Below are 22,673 nucleotides of genomic sequence, written 5' to 3' on the forward strand. Positions count from 1 at the left end.
GGCAGCTACTAAAAGTAGGAGGACAGGGTCTTGGGAAGGCTTACATGGCACATGGCCACTACCTCCCTCAATGCTCTGTCCCCTGCTTAGTGTCCCACACTGTAATTTCTGCCTCTTCATCAATAAAACACCACCTTAATGCCACTGTACCCCAGCACCAAAAACAGTGTTCATCAAAAACTTCCCGAATAAATGACAGAATTCATGTCATATGGCGACGTCTTCTAATCACAGCCTGCGTAGTTTTCTGGGGCTGCTGTAAAAAAGCACTACAGACTGGGTGGCTTACAACAGAAATTTATTCTCTCAGAGCTCTGAGACTAGAAGTCCAAAACCAACATGTCAGCAGGGCCACGCTCCCTCTGAAGCCTCTGGGGGAAGAATTCCTTCTTGTCTCTTCTAGCTTCTGGGTTGCAGGCAACTCCTTGGGTTGCAGGCAACTCCTTGTCTTGCAGGCATTCCTTGTCTTGCAGGCATTGCTCCAATTTCTGCCTCCATGGTCACATGGAGTTCTTCTTGCTGTGTGTCTCTGTGTCCAAAGTTTTGTCTTCTTATCATGACAACAGGCTTTGGATTAGAGCCCACTCATCTTAACTTGATTGTATCTGCAAAGACCCTATTTCCATGTGAGGGCACAGTCACAGGCATTGGGACTTGAACATATCTTTTTGGCAACACAATTATATCCACTAAACAGCATTTTTGCATCTATATTAAGAAGGACTAAAAGATGCTGCAGTAACAAACATATCCCAAAAGCTCCATGGTTCGTTGCCTAAGAGTTTGTTTTTCACTTACGAAGTCTGTAATGGGTCTGGTTGCTTTCATTTTACGACTTTGCTAGATCAACACAGGGCTCCCAGGGTTACCGTGGCAGGGGAAGAGAGATATACAGGAGTGCACAGGGGCCCTGGAGCATATTGCATGTGCTCACCAACAAGCCCATTATCATCAGATACTGCCTGTTCTCTCCTCGTCCCCTGGGCCATTCTAGGCCCCAAGTGAGGGTTCTTGGATCTCACACAAGAAGGAATTTGAGGCAAGTCCATAAAGTGAAAGCAAGTTTATTAAGAAAGTAAGGGAATAAAAGAATGGCTATTTCATCGGCAGATCAGCCCCAAAAGCTGCTGGTTGCCCATTTTTATGGTTATTTCTTGATTATATGCTAAACAAGGGGTAAATTATTCATGCTTCTGCCTTTTAGGCCGTATAGGATAACTTCCTGACGTTGCCATGGCATATGTAAACTGTCGTGGCACTGGTGGGAGTGTGGCAGTAAGGCTGACCAGAGGTTTTTCTCATCATCATCTTGGTTTTGGTGGGTCTTGGCCAGCTTCTTTACTGCAACCTGTTTTATCAGCAAGGTCTTTATGAACTGTATCTTGTGCCAGCCTCCTATCTCATTTCATGATTAGGATTGCCTTAACTTACTGGTAATGCAGGCCAGCAGGTCTTAGTCTAACCCCTATTCAAGATGGAGTTGCTCTGGTTCCAATGCCTCTGACATAGTCATTGCTGGGCACAGAAGCCTCCCTCTCACTGAGTGCTGCTTCTGCAGCCATTGCCATCTCTGAATGGGCACCAAGCCCCACACTGGAAACCGATACCCTTGGAATGCCAAAACCACAGAGGCTGTGAAGAGGTACAGTCAAAGCTACCCTCTGCCAGAGGAGCTCCAAAGCATGTTATGCAGACTCCAGAGACTTTCTGAAAAGGTTAAAACTCAAATTGGGCAAGTGTAAATGAACAACACCCAGTGAAGGGAGTCACATACAAGGCAATACAATAGAGAGTGGTGAGGACTGTGGCAAACCAAAGTATGTGCCTCATCTAAAGGGAGCAGTCACTACTCAACTTCAGCAAATTATTGCCATATGGAAACTGGCATCCAGTATTGCCAGATTTGGGGGAAATTTTTTTAAAAAAAGAAAACCAGAAAGTCAGATTTTTACATGAAGTTTCCCAAATTTCAAAATGCTGTTCAGGCTGGATTTAGCCCACAGGCCACGAGTTTGCAGCCCCTGCTTTAGTGAGATAACTTTTTCCATTTTCACTCTCAGCTCTCAGCTCTCCAACTTGGCTCTCTGGCTATCCACAGGACGTGGACATGAGCCCAGTGGGGCTGGGCCAGGAGGCAATCCCCCTTCCCAACTGACCTCAGTCTCGCCCTCTCCAAAACGGCCAAGGTTTCTCACTGGGTCAGGCTGAAGGGCCTGGCTCCCTCCTGCAGGGCAAGGTCCCTCCCAAGAGGGTCCTTTAAAACTGACTCTGGAAAGTCAGAGCACACACCCACCAGACAAGCCTGAACTTGTCTGAAGCCCACTGAGACCCAAGCCGCAGAGACTTTTCCAGCTCTGATGATCAAGACATAATCGTGACCTCCAATGCCCCCCACAAGCATATTGCTCCTGATTCTTTCAGCCCCTGACTTTACTTCTCAAACTGTTCCCTGCTGACCCCCAGTCCTATCTGCCCCCTTCCTAGGCTGGTCCTTACTGACCCCTCCAGCTCCATCCTCTCACCCTGTGCCCCACCTTTTTCAGATAGAAAAAACTTTCTTCTCCAGTGCCTCTTGCTGTTTTTCATCTCTGGGCCATTGTCAATGTTCCCTAAAACATTCCCCATATTCCCCACCCAGCACTCCACCTCTTTAGCTCTTCAGGTCTCAGCTCAGAAGTCACTTCTTCCAGGAAGCCTTCCTTGATTGTCTTTACTAGTTTAGGGGCTGAAGTCAGGCGTTCCCAACAGCCTGCTGGAGTTCCCCATCACAGCTTATCTCTCAACTGTCTTTCCTGAGAGAGGGAGAAGACATTCCTCAGAGACGGTTGTCACAGGGAGAACTTCAAAATTGGCATTCGACCTGAGAGGCCACATGGATTCTTGGCTTGGCGCAGGAAAGGATTCAAGAGTGAGTGGGGAATTCGTGGAACTGAGGGCTCCTCCCCTTTTTAGACCATATAAGGTAAACCTCCCCACATTGCCATGGCATTTATAAACTGCCATGGCACTGGTGGGTGCTTCCTTTAACATGCTAATGCATTATAATTAGCGTAAAATGAGCAGTGAGGATGACCAGAGGTCGCTTTCTTTGCCATCTTGGTTTTGGCTGGCTTCTTCACTGCATACTGTTTTATCAGTGGGGTCTTTGTGACCTCTATCTTATTAAAGCAGTCTTGCCCAATTTCTATCTCATCCTGTGACTGAGAATGCGGACCCTCCTGGGAGTGCAGCCCAGCAGGTCTCAGCCTCATTTTACCCAGCCCCCTGTTCAAGATGGAGTCGCTCTGGTTCCAACGTCTCTAACGCGGGACCCCTGACTGCTCTATTTCCCAAGGTGTACCTAGCATCTCGCACTATGAGAGGCCAAGTTAAGGCTTACACATTTGCAGAAGGAAAGAGGTAAGGAAGCAACCTGGGATCTTCCACTGTCTCTGTTTCCATCTCTCTCTTTCCATCTCTGTTCATCCCAGAATCTCTCTGTCCCTATCCCTAAATATCGAAAATTTCTGTCTCTGACCATCTATCATTGTGGCTGATCATCTGTTTCTGACCATTCCTTCCCGTTCCTGACCCCAGGGAGTGCAGGGTGTCCTAGCCAAGCCGGCGTCCCTCCTAGTAGTACCGCTGCTCTCTAACCTCAGGACGTCAAGGGCCTAGAGCGACAGCGCCAGATGTTTCCCAGCAGGGGGTTCTGAGGCTGTGCGCCCAGATCGCGAGAGAGGCAAGTGGGGTGACGAGGTGGTGCACTGAGGGTGGACGTAGAGGCCAGGAGTAGCAGGCGGCCGGGGGAAAGAGGTGGAGAAAGGAAAAAAGAGGAGAAAAGTGGAGGAGGGCGAGTAGGGGGGTGGGGCAGAGAGGGGCGGGCCCGAGTGCGCCCCCCGCCCCCAGCCCCGCTCTGCCAGCTCCCTCCCAGCCCAGCCGGCTACATCTGGCGGCTGCCCTCCCTTGTTTCCGCTGCATCCAGACTTCCTCAGGCGGTGGCTGGAGGCTGCGCATCTGGGGCTTTAAACATACAAAGGGATTGCCAGGACCTGCGGCGGCGGCGGCGGCGGCGGGGGCTGGGGAGCGGGGGCCGGACCATGAGCCGCTGAGCCAGGCAAACCCCAGGCCACCGAGCCAGCGGACCCTCGGAGCGCAGCCCTGCGCCGCGGAGCAGGCTCCAACCAGGCGGCGACGCGGCCACACGCACCGAGCCAGCGACCCCCGGGCGACGCGCGGGGCCAGGGAGCGCTACGATGGAGGCGCTAATGGCCCGGGGCGCGCTCACGGGTCCCCTGAGGGCGCTCTGTCTCCTGGGCTGCCTGCTAAGCCACGCCGCCGCCGCGCCGTCGCCCATCATCAAGTTCCCCGGCGATGTCGCCCCCAAAACGGACAAAGAGTTGGCAGTGGTGAGTTGCTGCGCTGGCCTCAAGGAACCACGTTTAGACAAACTTCGGAGGCAAAGGATGGGGGTGTCTCTCCCCCTGCCCTCGGCGGTGGGCACACAGCGTGGGGGAGGGGCTTCCGTAAACAGCTTGGGGGGTCTTTGGCAAGCTATTGGAGTGATCTCTTGCAAACGGTGGGGGATCTTTTGTAAGCAAAGAAAACCTTTGATAAACAATTTGGCAACCTTCAGCATACAGCAGCGGGGCGAAAAACAAGCCAGAGAGTGGGAGAGGGGTGACCTGGCAAACTACTGGAAAGGGACTCTTATGTAAATAGCGGGGACATCCTCTAGTATCTGGGACATTTGGCAAGGGGGGGGGGCTGTCTTTGTAAACAACTTTTGGACACATCTGGGCAGTTGCTAAGGGCTCTTGCCAAGCGTCTAGGTAAGCCTTTGGCAAACAGCTAAAGGGGTCGTTTTTGCTAATGTAGGACTTCGGGAACGGGGCTCTGGCACACAATTTGGGTAAACTTATGCGCGCATAAAGGATGGGAGGGAGCTTGGTCAAAGCGGGGCTTGGCAAATTTCTAGGAACCTTCGGCACAGATCCGGAGAGGGACCTTTAAACAAACAGCTCGAGGGGGGCATTTGGGAAGTGATTGGGGCAGGAGGGAAGCAGAGAGCGCATCTTTTTTCTCCTGGCTTAATGGACAAATTGGTCAAGGGCTGGGCCTCGGAAAGTTTCCTCGAACTTCTCCAAAGGGTCGGAGAAAAGAAGGAGAGAGCTGGCCCGGCAGGAGGGAGGAGGAGTGGGGCAGGCGCTGGAGGGCCCGGCGCGTGGGGCGGGGGCGGACTGCGCTCCGCTCGGGTCGGAGAGCGGCCAGAGAGCCCTCCTTCCTGGCTGGGCTCCCAAACCGCGGTTCAGATGTTGTCTTGTGAGCGTGCGCGCGCCTGGCTGGAGGGGCACTGAGCCTGGCCGCAGTGTTGCGTAAGTAGGGCCTGAGGAGAGAGGCAGGCCAGGGACCCATCAAGATGTCCTTTCCAGTCCAGGGGATATCTGCTCCCTTGTTGCTTCAGCCACCCTGCCCTCCAGCCTCCCCCTCAACCTGTCCGGGAGAAGACGCCCATGCCCTCTGGTCACCCTAGGAACTCCTTCAGGAGGTGACAACTACCCTCTCCCAACTCTCACCCTTTCCAAACAGCTAGGTCTCAGCCCCCTCTGGATAGATGGGTTGGGAAACCTCCATACATTTTTAGAGGGCTACTTTTTTCAAGGATCTGGAGCTGGCTGGCATAATGATGTGGCTGTTGGGTGGGGGTGAGAGTGGAGCTTTGGGACAATGACAAAGCTACTTGGTTTCCTACACCTTTTCCAGCCAATGGGTCACAGGATGAACCCCTAAATTGGGGTTCAGCCTGGGGGCCACATGGGTTCTTGGCTTGCACAGGAAGGAATTCAAGAGCGAGCCAACAGAGTAAAGTGAAAACAAATTTATTAAGAAGGTAAAGGAATAAAAGGGTGATTATTCCATAGACAGAGCAGGGAATGGGCTGCTGGACTGAGTATACATATGGTTATTTCTTGATTATATGCTAAACAAGGGGTGGATTATTTAAGAGTTTTCCAGAAAAAGGGTGGGGAGTTCCTGGAACCGAGGGTTTCTCTCCCTTTTAGACCATATAGGGTAACTTCTCAATGTTGCTATGGCATTTATAAACTGTCACAGCGCTGGTGGGAGTGTCTAATGTATTTAACATGCTAATACATTATAATTAGCATATAATGAGCAGTGAGGACGACTAGAGGTCACTTTCATTGCCGTCTTGGTTTGGGTGGGCTTTCTCCAGCTTCTTTACTGCATCCTGTTTTATCATAGGGGTCTTTGTGACCCGACCTGTATATTGTGAAATCAGTCCTACCAACCTCCTGTCTCATTCTGTGACTAAGAATGCATGCCTGCCCTCCTGGGAATGAAGCACAGCAGGTCTCAGCCTCATCTTACCCAGCCCCCCACTCAAGATGGAGGTGCCTGGTTTGAACACCTCTGACAAATGGAAGTCTGTGTTGTCCAGAGGCAATGCAGTGGGGGCTTAAGGAGAAAACTCTGGACTTAGACCGCTTGGCTTCAAATCAAAGAGTGCATGAACCAACCAGCTGGCCTAGTGATGATGTTAGGCAAGTGACTTCTCAGTTTCTTCATCTGCAAACTGGGAAATTTCCTATCTCAGGGTTAAAAGAGAGGTAATCTTAGGTGCTTACCTAGCACATGGTAAGTACTCAATAAGCACTAGCCATTATTCTATTCTATTATTATTATTGTTATGTCCTCCATTTCCCCTTTCCTAACTACTTCCAACAAGGCTAGGACCGTTGTCAGAAGATCTCCTGGCTCCTTTCACCATTCTAACACAGTACTTATCACATACTTCATTTTGTTTTATTTGTGATCTATCAGCCTCCCTGCTAGGATTTGAACCTTAGAGACAGAATTGTCTATCTTGTTCACCAGTTTTTCCTCAGCAGTAGCACTGGGCTTGGTACATGGTAGGTATTAAAAAGTATTTGTTGAATAAATAAATGAGTCGGTTGCTCCCTGAACCTCTGCAGGGACCTGCTCAGTTTTGGCCTCAGTTTGGGCAGGGCCAGTTGTATGGCTCATGAAGGACAGGACTACTTTCTTTTTGCAAGTGGCTGATTCAGGATTTAAACCCAGGTCTGTCTACTGCCAGAGCCCATGCACATAGTCCTTGAATCTCTTTAGAAGAAAACAAGAGGAAAAAAGTCCCCAAGTCACCAGCCGCAAGGTAGATAAATGAGTTGATAGAGGTAAAGGAAGGATGCTGGAGTATAATGATTCCATATCACAGCCTCTGGAGCCAGATTGCTTTGTCCCAAATCCAGATCTACCATTTGTGAACTGTGTGATCGTAAGCAAGTTTCTTAACCTCTCTGTGCTTCAGTTTCCTCCTCTGTATAATAGGGTTAGTATATCTACATTACAGAGTTTTGAGCATTAAATGAGTTAACATATTCTGACTTTAGTGCCTGGACATATAGTCAGCACCCAGCACCAACAAGTGGTAGTCATGCTCTCTATAGCTGTATGTCCTGTCGCTCAACTAATGGGTGACCGTGCTGGTTTGGGAACCCAGTACTCCACCCAGTGCTCTGGGACCCCTGGCTTATATCCTGTCTGGACTATGGCACTGGGTTGGGGGGCTGATTGCTACAGCCTGCTTTGGTCAATACTGTGCCATCCTAATGTGGCTAATTGCCTTGGGGGTGTGCATTTCTTTCAGCAATACCTGAACACCTTCTATGGCTGCCCCAAGGAGAGCTGCAACCTGTTTGTGCTGAAGGACACACTAAAGAAGATGCAGAAGTTCTTTGGACTGCCCCAGACAGGTGATCTTGACCAGAATACCATCGAGACCATGCGGAAGCCACGCTGCGGCAACCCAGATGTGGCCAACTACAACTTCTTCCCTCGCAAGCCCAAGTGGGACAAGAACCAGATCACATACAGGTGCCGGGGCAGGGCTTGGGGAGGCAGGGCCATGGGGCTGAGGGACACGAGTCTCCTTGACCCATGCATTCTCTCCACTCAGGGGATCCATGAGGTGTCTTTTGTGAAGGCTTGGCATCTTAGGGAGTTTCAATACACAGTTCTTAGAAAATGAAGTCAGACAGACTTGAGTTTCATACTTGCTAGCCATGAGACATTGGGTTACTTTTCAGTGCTGCGAATGTTGGCTTTCCAATCTACAAAATGGGGCTTAAAAAATGCCCTTATATGGTATGTTGGGGAGCTAAGCTAGGCTGAACTAATACAAACGGCTTCTATGATTTTTGACACAGAGCAAGAGTGTAGTAATGCTAGTCATTGTTATTGTTTTTAGATGAGGTCGTTGGGATGGGCAGAAGGAACGTGATGATTGGTAGCTAATTGGGTTTAGCAGCCCAATTGGGTTATAACTGGTTGCTAATTGGGCCAAGAGCTGTGCTCTGTATGGGTGGTGCTGGGTTCCAATGGTGGGATCTTTGCCCTGTGCCCCATAATGCACTACTTATGGCCCTCCCCCACCAGCCAGAAGTGACAGATGGAACTCCTGAGCTGGGGCCTAAAAATGTTGGCTGGCCTGGGACTCCCTGGGTCTTCAAGGCATTCTGGGAAGGTTGTCCTTGGCAGTGAGCCCTGCCCAGCCTACACACACATACACGCAGGCACATGCTCACATATACATACACACACCTGTGCACCCTTCCCATGCTTGTGCATATACTTGTATGTTCACATACACACACACACTCAAACTTTTTCATATATCTGTGCACACACACATACTTGCATATACACACACTTATGTACATGCATACACACTCACATGCAGTTCTACCACCTCCAGGATCATTGGCTACACACCTGATCTGGACCCAGAGACGGTGGATGATGCCTTTGCTCGTGCCTTCCAAGTCTGGAGCGATGTGACCCCACTGCGGTTTTCTCGAATCCATGATGGAGAGGCAGACATCATGATCAACTTTGGCCGCTGGGGTAGGCAGAAGATGGGGCAGAAGAGGGGCCAGCAGGGATCAGTGTTGAGACGAGGGGGTGAGATGGACATTAGAGGGGCGTGGGGATCCTGAGGGCGGCTTGGATAGGACAGTAGATGGTGTGGGCCCTGGGGGTGGTTTAGATGGGGGCAGCACAACACGGAGTGGACACTGGAGAGCCACGTTGACATGGGGGCAGATGGTGTGTTGTGGTATAACCTGGAGGCCGTCTAAATCCGAAGCAAGTGGTCTACTGTGCTGTCCAATATGGCAGCCATTAGGTAGAATATACATGGCTGTTTAAATTTAAATTAGTTAAAAATTTAAAATTAGTTTCCTGGTCACACTGGGCACATTTTAAGTGCTCAAAAGACACAGGAAGCTAGAGACTATTGATTTTGGACAGCACAGACAAAGAATATTCCTCTTAATCACAGAAAGCTCTGTTGGATGATGCTGGTAGACACTGAGGAACTGTAGATATATGAGAGTGGTTTGGAAACAGTGGAGCAGTGTAGACATGAGAGGAAGGGTCGTAGAACCTGGGGCCAGGTGGCCATGTGAGTTTATGGTGTGAACACTGCCAGTAGCACAGACATAAAGGTATGTGGTATAGACACTGAGTGGTAAGTGATGAAGGCAAAGAGCAGGGGAAACAATGTAGACAAGTGGGTGGGTGGTACAGGCCTTGGTGACAAGGTGGGCGTGAGGATTCATGTTGCAGATATTGGTGATAGTGTGACATGAAGGCAGGATTGTGGTTAAGAGGGCAGTATTGACAGGATGGAGGATGGCATAGACACTGGGGATGATGAAGATGGGGTGAGGACACTAGTGTGGCAATGTGGGTATGTGGTAGATATAGTGTCATGGTGGTAGAGTAGACAATGAAGGTAGAGGGTATGGATACTGGGAGTCATGTAAACCTGGGAGAGCAGTGTAGACCATAGGATGGTAACAACCAGGTCAGCAGATCTCTACTGAGCTCCTGTTCACAGTCCTGGATAACCCCACTGGGACAAGGGAAGGGGACAGATGCTGGGTGGGCTGACAGGCTCCACATGTAGATGGGGTGTGGAGGGGTTTCAGGGTCTAGGTGGCACAGCTAGAAGCTAAGACCCAGTGTGTGTTTCAGAGCATGGCGATGGATACCCCTTTGATGGTAAGGACGGACTCCTGGCTCATGCCTTCGCCCCAGGCACTGGTGTTGGGGGAGACTCCCACTTTGATGACGATGAGCTATGGACCTTGGGAGAAGGCCAAGGTGAGAAAGGGGCCCTCTGCATGCCCCAGACCTTCTCTCCTGTCCTTTCTCCACTCCATCTGCTTGGACCAGAGAGGTGGGAGGGGAGGAAAGTCACACATCTGGGTGAGTCAGAATCTTGGTCTCCAAAGAAGGCCTGGAGAAGTCCAACCTCCCCCTTCCATGTCACTCTTTAGTGGTCCGTGTGAAGTATGGGAACGCCGATGGGGAGTACTGCAAGTTCCCCTTCTTGTTCAATGGCAAGGAGTACAACAGCTGCACTGACACCGGCCGCAGCGATGGCTTCCTTTGGTGCTCCACCACCTACAACTTTGAGAAGGATGGCAAGTACGGCTTCTGTCCCCATGAAGGTGAGCATCCACTCTAGCCCCCAAGACTTTCCACCCCAAGCCTCCAGCTTCCCAGGCTCTCCACTGTGCTCTGCCCTCCACACTCTCCAGGACTGGCTGGCACTGCCAGTCAATGAGCATCCCTCCAACGTCCTTCACTCAGTTCCCCCCCATCCTGATCTGAGCCATTGCTGTTTCTCTCCCACCAGTACCATGATGAACGTAGTACTCTAATTAAATCAAGTTGATTTTTTTTAAGTTTCACCATTAGCAATCATTTAGGAAGTCACAGATTTGATTTGCTAATTATTTATTTCTAATATATATTGGAGTGAACTTAGAACTATTACAATGCCCAGTGGTTCTCTCTAGAACCAGTCTTTACACTTCAATCAAGATTGATACTTCAAGGGCATGAGGAAAGGCTTGCTGGTAGCTGGAAACCTAGCAGTGTGATAGGGAGGCAGGACTCAGACCAGGGCTGGACTCAACCTGGTTTGCGTACTCCAACTGAGGAATTTCAGCTATTGCTCCTGCCTTGGTCCTGATGCTACCTCTGCTAATGCGTGTGTGTGTGTGTGTGTGTGTGCCTGTGTGTGTGTGTGTCTGGGCACAGGGGCTATACTATCTGCCTCTCTTGGGCACTGTCTTTTTCTGTCTCCTGTCTAGCTTGTGTCTGCATTTCTGTGTCTTGATAAAGACTTTAGGCTTGACTCAGTATTTGTGTTTGTGTGCTTGTCAGTGCCTGAGATGCAACATTTCAGAGATTTTGAAGACACATGGGGGAAATCTTTTAAAATGGGGTACAGATATTGACATACACACTCAATCCTTTTAAAAAATATCCTTGACACACTTAATAGTCATAAATCACAAAAAGACAACGTAACTTCATACTCTATGAAGTCATCATATTTGATAATTCTGCAGATTGAAAGCCCAGAAAACCTGGCGAAAATGGAAAAAAGTCTAAAAATTTTTAACACTATCTTCTTTCCCATGTCACAAAGACTCTTTAGTCTACATAGACTAAAGACTGTCTTTTTGTCTGTAATTTTACGTCTGTGAATCTCCCTAACCCCACTGTAACTGAAAACTAAGCACCAACCGTCTTGACAGAACGAAAGAAACAAAGAGCTAGTTAATTCCCTTCCTGTTTACGCTTTTATTACCAGAGCTAAACTTTATATTAAGTAAGAGTTTAAGCCATTCACCATTAATAAGTCAGAAATTTTGAAATAAAAATATTTTTTGTATCTTGCGTTTCCCGGTAGGGATTACATGTGGCGTTAACCCTTCCCTGTGTCACCCCTCTGATAGGAACAGAATGCTTTGGTGATAGTTAGATGTGGAAACAGCTGTATTTCATAAATTTGGGAAGGGTTATTCCCTGCATTGGACATTAGCCATTTACTTTGTGCTTAGCCAGATGCAAGTACGCACAACACGCACGTGTCTGGGTCTCGAGGCAGAGATTGTTGTTACTCAGCCCCTGCTGATGGCTGAGTCAGTGTCTGATTCTTGCCATCCTTGTCAGGGGAATTTGGGAGGAGACAGGGGCTTCCTGGGTGGTAGAAATGGGAGGACAGAGGCAGGGGGCTGGCATTGGTCGAAGTTAACGCTTTGCCTTTCTCAACTCTGAGGCCACTAAGGTATCTGGACTCAGTCTTGCCTTTTCTCTAGGTGCCATTGTTTCTGGCATTGCAGGACAAGGTCTTTTGGTAGAGAGGGGAGTGGTGAGGATACAGGGCCTCGAGTTCTGTGGTGGGAGGCCAGGGACTGGGCTCCATTCCGGCCATGGTGGAGTTAACGGGGGCTGGTGAGGTCACCTCTGGCGCCGTTGTGCACAGATGGTCCTTGTTATGGACTTGTGGTTTTGCTGGTTGGCAATTCCAGAGACACACCATTTTTTAGCTTTGGGTGGATGAGGGGAGGATGGGGAGAATCCAAGACAGACAGGCCAGGCTCTGAACCCCACTCCCTCCTCCAACTCTCCATTTATGGCCCCTGTCTTGAAGATGTCAAAGTAGGAGCCCAGAGTGTTTAGTAAAAGGGACCTGAAGGCACCACCTCCCTCTCCCTCCCTCCTCCTCTTCTCTCTTTCTCTCCTTCCTACAGAGACTGCAACAAGGCCATCCAGGAAGGGGCCTGGGGTTGACAGGAGGTAAAGCAAGCTTTCTGTGTATGCGTGTGCACACACACACACACGTATGAGAGTGACAGACCAAGCAAGAGAGATTGAGATTAGTGTGTTTTGTAGTTTTTAGTTACAACCTTCATTCACTTCTTTCATTTCTGTGACCATGAGCAGTTTGAGAATCATCTTTGTCCTAGCCTTGATTTCTCCACCTATCAAATGGAGAGAGATTCTCGTGGTCCTGCCTGCCATGACTGATATATTCATGTCATACATCATTATTACATGAAATTTGCATGGTACAGGCGTGGACCAGGCAGAATGGACAGTGCCCTTGGGGCTGAGGCAGGGTTCTAGAAGCCCTTGCTCTGTGCCAGGTGTCAATCATTTTGTTGTTGGGTGGTCCACAAGGTCCCACGGGAGGGATTGGGATAACCAGGGAAGCAGGGGTTCTCTCTGGGAGCTCAGAGAAGCAGCTCCTTACCAACCAGTAGAGATGTTTTCTTAATATTTTAACAATGCATCAACTTCACTGGTGTGAACCGGCAGGTGGGCAGCCAGCCAGCCCTGTGCCCATGGAAGCATGTCTCATTCACATCCTTCCCTCTCTCCCCCACCCTTAGCCCTGTTCACCATGGGCGGCAACGCTGAAGGACAGCCCTGCAAGTTCCCATTCCGCTTCCAGGGCACATCCTATGACAGCTGCACCACTGAGGGCCGCACGGATGGCTACCGCTGGTGCGGCACCACTGAGGACTACGACCGCGACAAGAAGTATGGCTTCTGCCCTGAGACCGGTGGGTGCCACTCCGTCTCCCTCCCTCAGGGCCCAGCACCTGCTGTCTGATAAAAAAAAAACCCATAAGACTCCGAGTGCCCACCTCCTTTCCCCAAGACAGGGGTGTTAAGACATCTGTGCGAATGACATCCACACCCAAGATGTCCGTGTAGCTAGTCAGGATACTTGTCACCTGGTATGGCCTGGGCACTGAAATCAGAACGGACATTGGGCATCAACAGTTGAATTGGTGACACTTAAATGTCAGGCCTGCTCAGGATCCTCTGACCGACCTGCATCGCTTTTCTCTCAGGCTCTCTGGCAGATACTTCTCTCTCCCCCTCTCTGACCCTGCAGTCTCTCTTCCCTGCCTTTCCTGGTCTGTATCTCCACCTTTTAGTCTGTTTTTTATTAAGAGCTCCCTGCTTTCCTCCCTGTCTCCTTCCTGCCCTCCTCTCTATCCCTCCCTCCTTTCCTTCTTCCCTTCCTCCAACAGGAATTTACTGAGCACCTGCTTTGTGCAGCATACACAGAGGTTGGTCTCTGCAAAGCCCTGCCCAAGGGAGCTCACAGCTGAGGGGCATGTGCTGGTGCCATCAGCTTCATCCAACTCCCTTTGCCCCTAGCCCATCTGCCCCCTTCCATGGGAGGCTCATTAGAACTCTGGAATCTGGCTTCCGGGGTTTGAATTGCAGCTCTGATACTTCTTAGCAGTGTTGGCTTAGGGAAATTTCGTCATCTCTCTGATCTATTTCCCATCCATGAAATGCGGTGCTATTCAGTCCCTCCTGCACAAGGCTGTTGTCAGGGGTGGGTGAGATGAGTCTAAAGATACAGTGCCTGGGACTGAGTCTAACTTAGGTGTGGTTCATTAAGGTCGGCGTCATGTCATTGCTTCCTGGTGGTAGCCTCAGACTCTTTGCTGCGCCTTGACCCGTATCCCTAACCCCACAGCCATGTCCACTGTTGGTGGGAACTCAGAAGGTGCCCCCTGTGTCTTCCCCTTCACTTTCCTGGGCAACAAATATGAGAGCTGCACCAGCGCCGGCCGCAGTGACGGAAAGATGTGGTGTGCGACCACAGCCAACTACGATGACGACCGCAAGTGGGGCTTCTGCCCTGACCAAGGTACGAAGCCCTGGTCATTGGACAGAGACCCTGGACATTGCCCTTGCCCCTAAACTTGCTCCAAAAACCTTCCTGAGACCTCACCCACTTCAAGCATAGACACTGCCCCCCAGACACCCACCTACCCAGACCCGCGCACCTGGGCTGAGACAATGCCCATCTCTGGTGGAGCCAAGGTCCCTGCTTAGATCCTGCCCATCCAGGTGGAGGCACAGCCTCCAAAATCAGACCCTGGTAGACCAGATGCTGCTACCCACCTCCTGGCTAAGAACTGGCCTTCCTGAGGGGTCACTGCTCTTGCCTTCCCCTTCAGCCACCCTCCAGGCGGGCTTGTGACTACCAAAATTGGCTGAATTCTGAGCACAGATTACCAGAGAGACAATTCTCCTAAGAGACATTCCCACTGCACAAAGAGGTGCCTTCAAGGAGCTGGTAGGCAGTAGAAGAAAGGAAAAAAGGAAGAGCCTCATGCTTGATCTGACCCCATGGTCCACGCAGCCCTGGGGGAGCCCCCAGAGCCCTCCCTCCCCCATCAGTCAGCACCATCTGTTACCAGGGTGTAAATGGTGGGTCCTCGTCAGTCCTGGGTGCTGAGGATGGAGCTGACTGGGACAGCTCTCTGCCCCCTAGGACTCACAAGCTCAGGGGAGAGAGTGACCAGGAGACAGCTTGTGACCTTACTATGTGCTCAGTGCAGTGAGCAGGGTGCTTGGGGCCCTGTGCCCAATCTAGGCTACAGGGCCCAGGGTTGCAGGGTTGCTCAAAGCTCCCTGATGGCCCATAATGGCCAGGTCAGTGGGCAGGTCCAGGGCCTGTCAGAATTAGGCAAGCCTGTCTTTATGTTGCTTTCATTCTTTTTAATCATCATGAGATGGAACTTGGCAGACGTCAGTGGACAGAGGCTGGCCAAAGGAAGTTTTCTTATCCCCTGCTAAATTCCTTGCTAGGACACAGTCTGATTTTACCAGCCTAAAGGTGGGATTCTCCACCTTCCTGAGTGGTTCAAGGATCCAGAGCTCAGTGGCTCACCCAGGGTGAATATTATAGTCTCCTGGGGCTGCCATGACAAAGTGCCCCAAACTGATGGCTTGAAACAAACCCCATGTATTCTTTCATGCTTCTGGAGGCTGGAAGTCTAAAATCACGGTGTCAGTAAGGCCATGTTCCCTCTGAAGGATGCGTCACTCCAGTCTATGCCTCTGTCATGACATGGATGGCCTTCTTCCCCCTCTGCCTGCCTCTCCTCCTCTTTTTTTTTTTTTTTTTTGAGACGGAGTCTTGCTCTTGCCCAGCTGGAGTGCAGTGGCATGATCTCGGCTCACTGCAACCTCCGCCTCCTGGGTTCAAGTGATTCTCCTGCCTATTTCCAAATAAGTTCACATTCACAGGTCCCTAGGGTTAAGACTTGGGCAAATCTTTTCTGGGGGGATGCATTTAACCACAACAGGGTGTGACACAGGTTTTGCTCGCTGGCTGTGGCTCAACCTGTGCAACCACGCTAAGTGTGAATGGTTTTTACTGCTTTCACCTGGGCAGAAATGGTGGCAACATGGGGCCAGCCTATCCCCACTCTTCTTACCTCTTCAGAGAGGCTGAGGAGCTGGGTTTGTAGAGCTCATCTTTTATAGAGAGACATAAAAAGCCAGGAAGCAGGATTTTAAAATGAATGGGGTTTTAAGTAGAAAATTCGCAGATACTACTTGTTCTGTTCCTTTATAGCACACCTGTCCTGATACTGACTTGGAAAGAGACAAGAAGACTTTGGCTGACCCCACTTGGAAACAATAGGCACTAATCCCAAAATTGTATATTGATCCCAGAATTCTCAGGAAAAGAAAAAAAAATCAATACATGCCGCTTCCAGGGTTCTCAGCCTTACTGTGGGGCTGTCCTCAAAAGTCTGCATCACTGGGTCAGGTCTTGACTTCTCTCTCATCTCTCTTCCTGTCTTTCAACCCTCTCTCCTCCCTGCAACCCTCAGGGTACAGCCTGTTCCTCGTGGCAGCCCACGAGTTTGGCCACGCCATGGGGCTGGAGCACTCCCAAGACCCTGGGGCCCTGATGGCACCCATTTACACCTACACCAAGAACTTCCGTCTGTCCCAGGATGACATCAAGGGCATTCAGGAGCTCTATGGTAAACCTCCGGGCGGGGGTTGGGGGTGGAGGGTGAGGAGAGGGGAGGTCATGTAGCCTGGGATGGAGGCCCAGGGGGTGGGACCAGCAAGATCTCATCCAGCCAGGAGTGCTGGAGACGAGGGCAGGAAATGGGAGTGTTGACCTGGTCTTGGGAAGGCAGAGCAGCTCTCCAAGGGGATACTTGGATAACTCTTCCCTATCCGAACAATGCTAATATCCATGTCACTCTTAGCGCTCCATTTCTGGGTTTCTCCCATTTTCTAGGTGAGTAAGGTCACCTGGTGCAAGGTTACACAGGTTTGAGCAACCCAGTGGAGTTTAGAATCCAGGAGAATAGCCAAGTACAGGACAGAATTTTCCATCATGTGGAATGACCTTAACAATACGGGGGTGGAAGTTTCTAGTTTTCATAATAAGCTTTGATTTTAGTATGTAGTAGAAACAGAACAACCAGTGCCTTAAGCCAATTATTTATTTATTTATTTATTTATTTATTTATTTATTTATTGTTGGTTCTTACAGTGAGGCTAGAGTTTAAAAAGTCAGTTCATTTTAAAAAAATATTTAATGGTCCTGGTGATATCTGAGCCAGGCCAAAATAGTGAAAATGGTGCTTGAGTGATGAAGTTTGGGGACTGCTAGACTCAGGAAAAAGCCCAAGGTCTGCCGTGAGGGGTGCTGGGTTCAAATGTGGCCTCTGCCCTTCACTAGCTGCAAGATATTGTGTAAGTCTTTATACCTCTTTGGACTCAGTTTCCTCATCTCTAAAATAATTGCTTATCATGAAAAGTGCCATACTGTCAGTTCTGGACACACCAGCGGCCCCCTGACTGCCCTGACTCTTGTGGGCATAAGAATCTGAGCTTTGGGTTTGAATCCTTGGGCAAGTCACTCAACTTTTCTGGGCCTCAGTTTCCTCACCTGTGAAATGGTGCAATCATGATACCCCACTCCCAGGGCTATAGAGAGGACTGATTTGGGTGATGTCAGTAAAAAGCATATATAAAGTACAAAGGGCCCCGGGACTCCCCAAGTCCAGGCATCTTCTTGTTACCTTACGGAGCTTACACTAAGGCCAGAAGGCAATTTCTTCTGACTCTTAGATGGTTGGGTGGGCACCCCTGGGGGCTCACCCTAGTGGGGAGATCCTCTGGAGCTGCAGAGAATCTAAGGTCAGGTGTTCTCCCCAGGGGCCTCTCCTGACATTGACCTTGGCACCGGCCCCACCCCCACGCTGGGCCCTGTCACTCCTGAGATCTGCAAACAGGACATTGTCTTTGATGGCATCGCTCAGATCCGTGGTGAGATCTTCTTCTTCAAGGACCGGTGAGTGCAGGAGCTTGCTTCTTGTCCTCCTTGTCTCCTGTCCTCTGCTCTTATACCATTATTCTTTTCCCTCACTCTTCGCTGAAGACTCCACCAAGTGCTTCCCAGAATGACCTGAATTAGGCAGTTTCTGCTGTGTATCAAACAACCTCCAGGTTTCAGTGGATTTGCACCCAAGCATTTTGTTTGCTCTCTCATAGTCTGTGGGTCTACTAGTTATGTTGACTTTCAGCTACAGTTTGGGTTCAGGTGTGCTCTGCCTGTTGTTCTCATGGGATTAGCAGCTACTCATGGCAGATGACAGGGTGCAAGAGGCCAAACTGAACTACACAAGCTCATTTAAAGCCTCCACTCACATCTTGTCTGAGAATATTCCACTGCCTGAAATAAGTCACATGGCCAATCCCAACACCTACCCTAGAGGGTAGTACTGCAAAGTCACATGGAAATGCATATAAATGCATAATCCTAAAATCGAAATGGAGGGAAGAATTGGGAACCATAATTCAGTCTACCATAGGCCTTCTAGAATGGCGTTGCCCTCAAATGGCCAAATTGCTCTGTGTATGGGTGGTGAGTGACTGCAGAGTAGAAAGAGGTGGTATTCTTCATGCTATAGATAAAGATCATCACTCAGTTGACTAAAGACTGAGGTTTACCCTAATGCCCTAGTTCCCTGGAGAATGGCAGGCAGTATCTAGGACCTCATTAAAGGGTCTGTCCTTCCATTCTTCTATCATCCATCCATCTACCTGTCCATCCATCCATACCTATATCTTTCCATCCATAATCCATCCATCCAGCCAGCCATCTATTATCCATTATTTATGATCCAGCCATCCATTATTCATTATTCATCCATTTGTTCATTCATAGAGTGTAGTAGTTGAGAAAATGGACTCTGAAGCCAGGTTCTCTGGGTTAGAATTCTGTAACTGCTACTTACTGGTTATATAATCATAGACAAGTTAATTAAGTATCTTCTTTGTACCTTGGTTTCCTCATTTATAAAATGGGGCTAATATTCCAACCTATCTCCTAGGGCTGTTGTAAGGATTAGATGAACTTAGTGCTGAGAACAAAAACAATGCCTGACACAGAGTAAGTGTATTCATATTAGCTATTGTTATTGACAAATAATTGTTTGGCATCTACTGTGCCAAATACTTTGCTAGGCTTTAGTAGCTGGAGGAGGAAGAATGATGTTCTCGGGACAGCGGGGTGGGGGGCTGCTAGATCAGCGTTCTCAAAGACAGGCGCATGGGCCTCCTATAACAGAACCATCTAGAGTGTGGGTATTAAAAGGTGGGTTTTCTGCCCCAGCTTCAGACCCTCCTGACTGGAACTCTGGGGCTAGGCCCCAGGAATCTGCATTTTAGCAAATTCTCCCAGTGATTCTGATGCACATTAAAGTTTGTGCATCACAAGTCCAGTTTGAGAAATAGGCATGGAGAACTGACATGGCAAGATGAAAGAAAAGTGATCGCAGAGGTGTTAGGTGCTTTTGTGAGCACGTCCCAGTCAAGGAAGGCTTCACAGATGCAGCAGCATTTGAGCAGAGCCTTCAAAGGAGAAGCAAGAATCTGATGGGGGTGACAAGTTAGGAGGTTCTTTGAGACAGAGGGACCTGCAGAGCCAAGCCATAGTGATGTGAAAGTTTCTGGATTAGCCAGTGAGAATCTGGTGAGGCTAGATGTTCCATAAACTTTAAGGAAGAGTTTCCTCTATGCTAGGCACTGGGCCAGATTCTGGGGTGCAGATGCCTTGCCCTTCACAGGGTCTGCTGGCCAATGGGGAAATGGCAAGAATGCAATGAGAGATGAGACTTAGAATGTAGTGAGAAATCAGGTCCCATCAGGCCTCGAATGCCCAAATCAGGATATATAACAGCAGATGTCAGCACTGCTCTGCAGTTCCCATTGTAAGGATCTGGCAATGTCCTTCATCTGGAGCTCCTTCCACTAAGAAAGCCCTGACCACACATGCAGATCTCAGATGTGTGGGGCCTAGGAAAGGATGCAGAGCCCAGACCCAGGCTGGAGCCATCCCTGGCCTACCACATCACAGTTTTCTTTCAAAAGGAACTTGATGAGTGTTTAATGGGTTTATTTGATTAACCAGTAAATATTAAACTTCAACCACGAGCAAAAATTGCTGCTAGGCACTGGTGAGGGTGGGGGTCATGAAGGACAGTGTCGCAGGGTGATTAAACTCAGACTTTGGAGTCAGATCTGGATACGAATCTTGGTAATAACTAATTTACTTAGTCATTGACGTAGTAATAACTAAGTAATTTGAATCTTAACCTCTCTGAGCTTCATTTGCTAAATAAAAATTGTGACACCTTCCTATGCTAGGATGCTTTTCTGCAAATAACAGAGACCATCCCTCTGCAAACTCAATCCAGCCTAAACAGTAGAGAGAAATTGCTTTCATTTGATACAAAGTCCAGGGGTAGAGCTGCCTGCAGGGGCAGAGAGAGGGTCAGTGACTTGATGTCTTTGTCCACTGCTAGCCTCTGCACTGACTTCATCCTAAGGCCGGTTCCCCCTCATGGTCACAAGAAGGTTACCAGTGGCAATTGGGGCTCTAATCCCTGCCCTCTCCCAGGAAGCGAGAGAGAAAGAGACACGCACAGATACACACACACAGACCCGCAGATGTGAAATACAAGTCTGTGTGTTCCGTCTTTACACCACTGTAAGTCATATGGCAACTGCTGAACCAGTAACAGTGCTAGGGAATGCTGAACTCTGATTGGCTTAGACCAGTAGTTCTCAAACCTTGGCATGCGTTAGAATCATCTGGAAGGCTTGTTAAAACACAGATTCTGGGCCCCAAGCCCAGAGATTCTTATCTGTAGATCTCTGTAAGGACCCAATCATTTGCATTTCTAATGAGTTCTCAGGTGACGCAGATGCTGCTGGTCAGGAGACTGCACTTTGACAACCAGTGGCTTATACCCATCAGTATCTACCCCTAGAATGGGGGTTGGGGACACACGGTCTGAGGAGGTGATGGCTGGATCATAAATGTGGAGTTTTGTGAAGAAGGATGGTGGGGAAATAGATAATTAATGCTAGGTAGACCATCCAGAGTGCATGCTGTCTTAAAAGATTGTGAGGATTAAATTACAAGGCACATAAAGCACATGGCATTTAGTAGGACCCTCAATAAATGATAACTCTTACTCTTGACAAAGTACACAAATTCATTTCATTTTAATTCAGGAAATACTTGAGTGTCATCAGCTCCTGCCCCAATTGGCCTCTAATCAAATAGGAGAGTTAAGACAAACAGACACTACTGTTCCAGGCACTCAGAGTTGATGATTTTGAGAGGCTTAGAGAGGGAAAACACAATATGGATGGAGGTAGTCAGGGAAGGCTTCCTGGAGGAGGTAGAGGGAGAGAACAGGGTAGGAGGATGTTTCTCAGCTCCAGCAGATTGCAGACAGGAACTCTGCCCGTTCTCCAGTCCTTCTCCAACCTTCCTTTGATCCTGCCTCCCACTCCCATCATGGAATCATCTCTGGGATGTTTCTGGGTGGGTTTGTTGGGGTGTGTGTGGTTCGAGCTGCAGGGTGACTGAAGATGTGGTTTCCTGTGCCCCCTTGCCTCCTGCCAGGTTCATTTGGCGGACTGTGACGCCACGTGACAAGCCCATGGGGCCCCTGCTGGTGGCCACATTCTGGCCTGAGCTCCCGGAAAAGATTGATGCGGTATACGAGGCCCCACAGGAGGAGAAGGCTGTGTTCTTTGCAGGTGTGTGGGAAGCACCCTTCCTTGGCCCTCAGCTCCACAGGGCTCTGCACCAGGGCTCCTGGGTGTCCCAGGCTCACTCCCCCTCTCAAACCACAGTTCCTATGCACCCGTGGGTGCTCCCTTTCCTTTATGGATTCATTCTTTCAACTTTATTTCCTGAAGTGCGCAACTCCTCTGGGAGATTGGTTCCGACACCCAACATCAGATAGCATTAACCCTCAGTGTACACATTTCATTTTCTTAATTCTTTTCAATCCGTCTCATTTCTTTTCTAGAAGAAAAAAAGTCTCAGTTTAGTGCTGGTGTGTCCCTAACGCCTTTGTAGTGATACAGTCTTTGGCAGGTAACAGTTTTAGTTCGAATGTTTTAAAGAATATTTGTTTTCATTTTTACTTTTAGACATAAATTGGTTTTAACAGAGGCAGTTAGTTATAATAGGGTGGAGTTTCAAATCAGGACAGAAACGGATTATTCAGTAACTGATATTTTGACAGTCAAAAAACATTTTTTAATAAATTTATTTTTAAAGATTTCAAAATGAATTCACTGAAAGCAGAATGTTAAGTAAATAATAGTACAGGGAGCCCCTAGAAGTGGTAGAAATCATCAAGGTGAGGTCTGTATGGCTAAGGTTTACTCATTTAACATTTATTGGAGCATTTCCATGTGCTGGGCTTTGCCAGACCCTGGGGATACAAGCTCTGCCCTCACGTTGCTCACAAACCACTCAGGAAGACAGACAGCTGGGCTGTTATGAGGGGTAAAGAAGGACTTAGGAGGCCCCTGTCCTGGTCTGAGGTGGGATCCTAGAGAAGATAAAGGCTCAGCCAAGACTATTGTCTCTACCACCTGGCTCCCATCTCCCCCAATCCACCGTAATCATGGGT

The 22,673-nt window shown here is 49.1% G+C and overlaps 1 protein-coding gene across 2 annotated transcripts in view; it reads left to right on the plus strand.

The window, feature by feature from the left end:
• Positions 1–1,055: 1,055 nt before the first annotated feature.
• MMP2 (matrix metallopeptidase 2) overlaps positions 1,056–22,673 on the plus strand; it is a 29,903-nt gene continuing 8,285 nt past the window's right edge. Inside the window, exons 1-11 of one of the 2 annotated variants that reach the window (XM_008963879.5) lie at positions 1,056–3,399; positions 3,577–4,388; positions 7,667–7,893; positions 8,774–8,922; positions 10,057–10,185; positions 10,362–10,535; positions 13,275–13,448; positions 14,384–14,557; positions 16,539–16,694; positions 17,887–18,022; positions 21,650–21,786. In XM_008963879.5, the coding sequence (XP_008962127.2) occupies positions 4,236–4,388; positions 7,667–7,893; positions 8,774–8,922; positions 10,057–10,185; positions 10,362–10,535; positions 13,275–13,448; positions 14,384–14,557; positions 16,539–16,694; positions 17,887–18,022; positions 21,650–21,786 (1,609 nt within the window). In that variant the 5' untranslated portion in view covers positions 1,056–3,399; positions 3,577–4,235. Of the gene's footprint in view, positions 3,400–3,576; positions 4,389–6,149; positions 6,637–7,666; positions 7,894–8,773; positions 8,923–10,056; positions 10,186–10,361; positions 10,536–13,274; positions 13,449–14,383; positions 14,558–16,538; positions 16,695–17,886; positions 18,023–21,649; positions 21,787–22,673 lie in introns of those variants that run through there. The other variant, XM_055100806.2, reaches the window with a different exon arrangement.

This window comes from Pan paniscus, chromosome 18 (genome assembly GCF_029289425.2).
Source record: "Pan paniscus chromosome 18, NHGRI_mPanPan1-v2.0_pri, whole genome shotgun sequence".
Classification (NCBI taxonomy): Eukaryota; Metazoa; Chordata; class Mammalia; order Primates; family Hominidae; genus Pan; species Pan paniscus.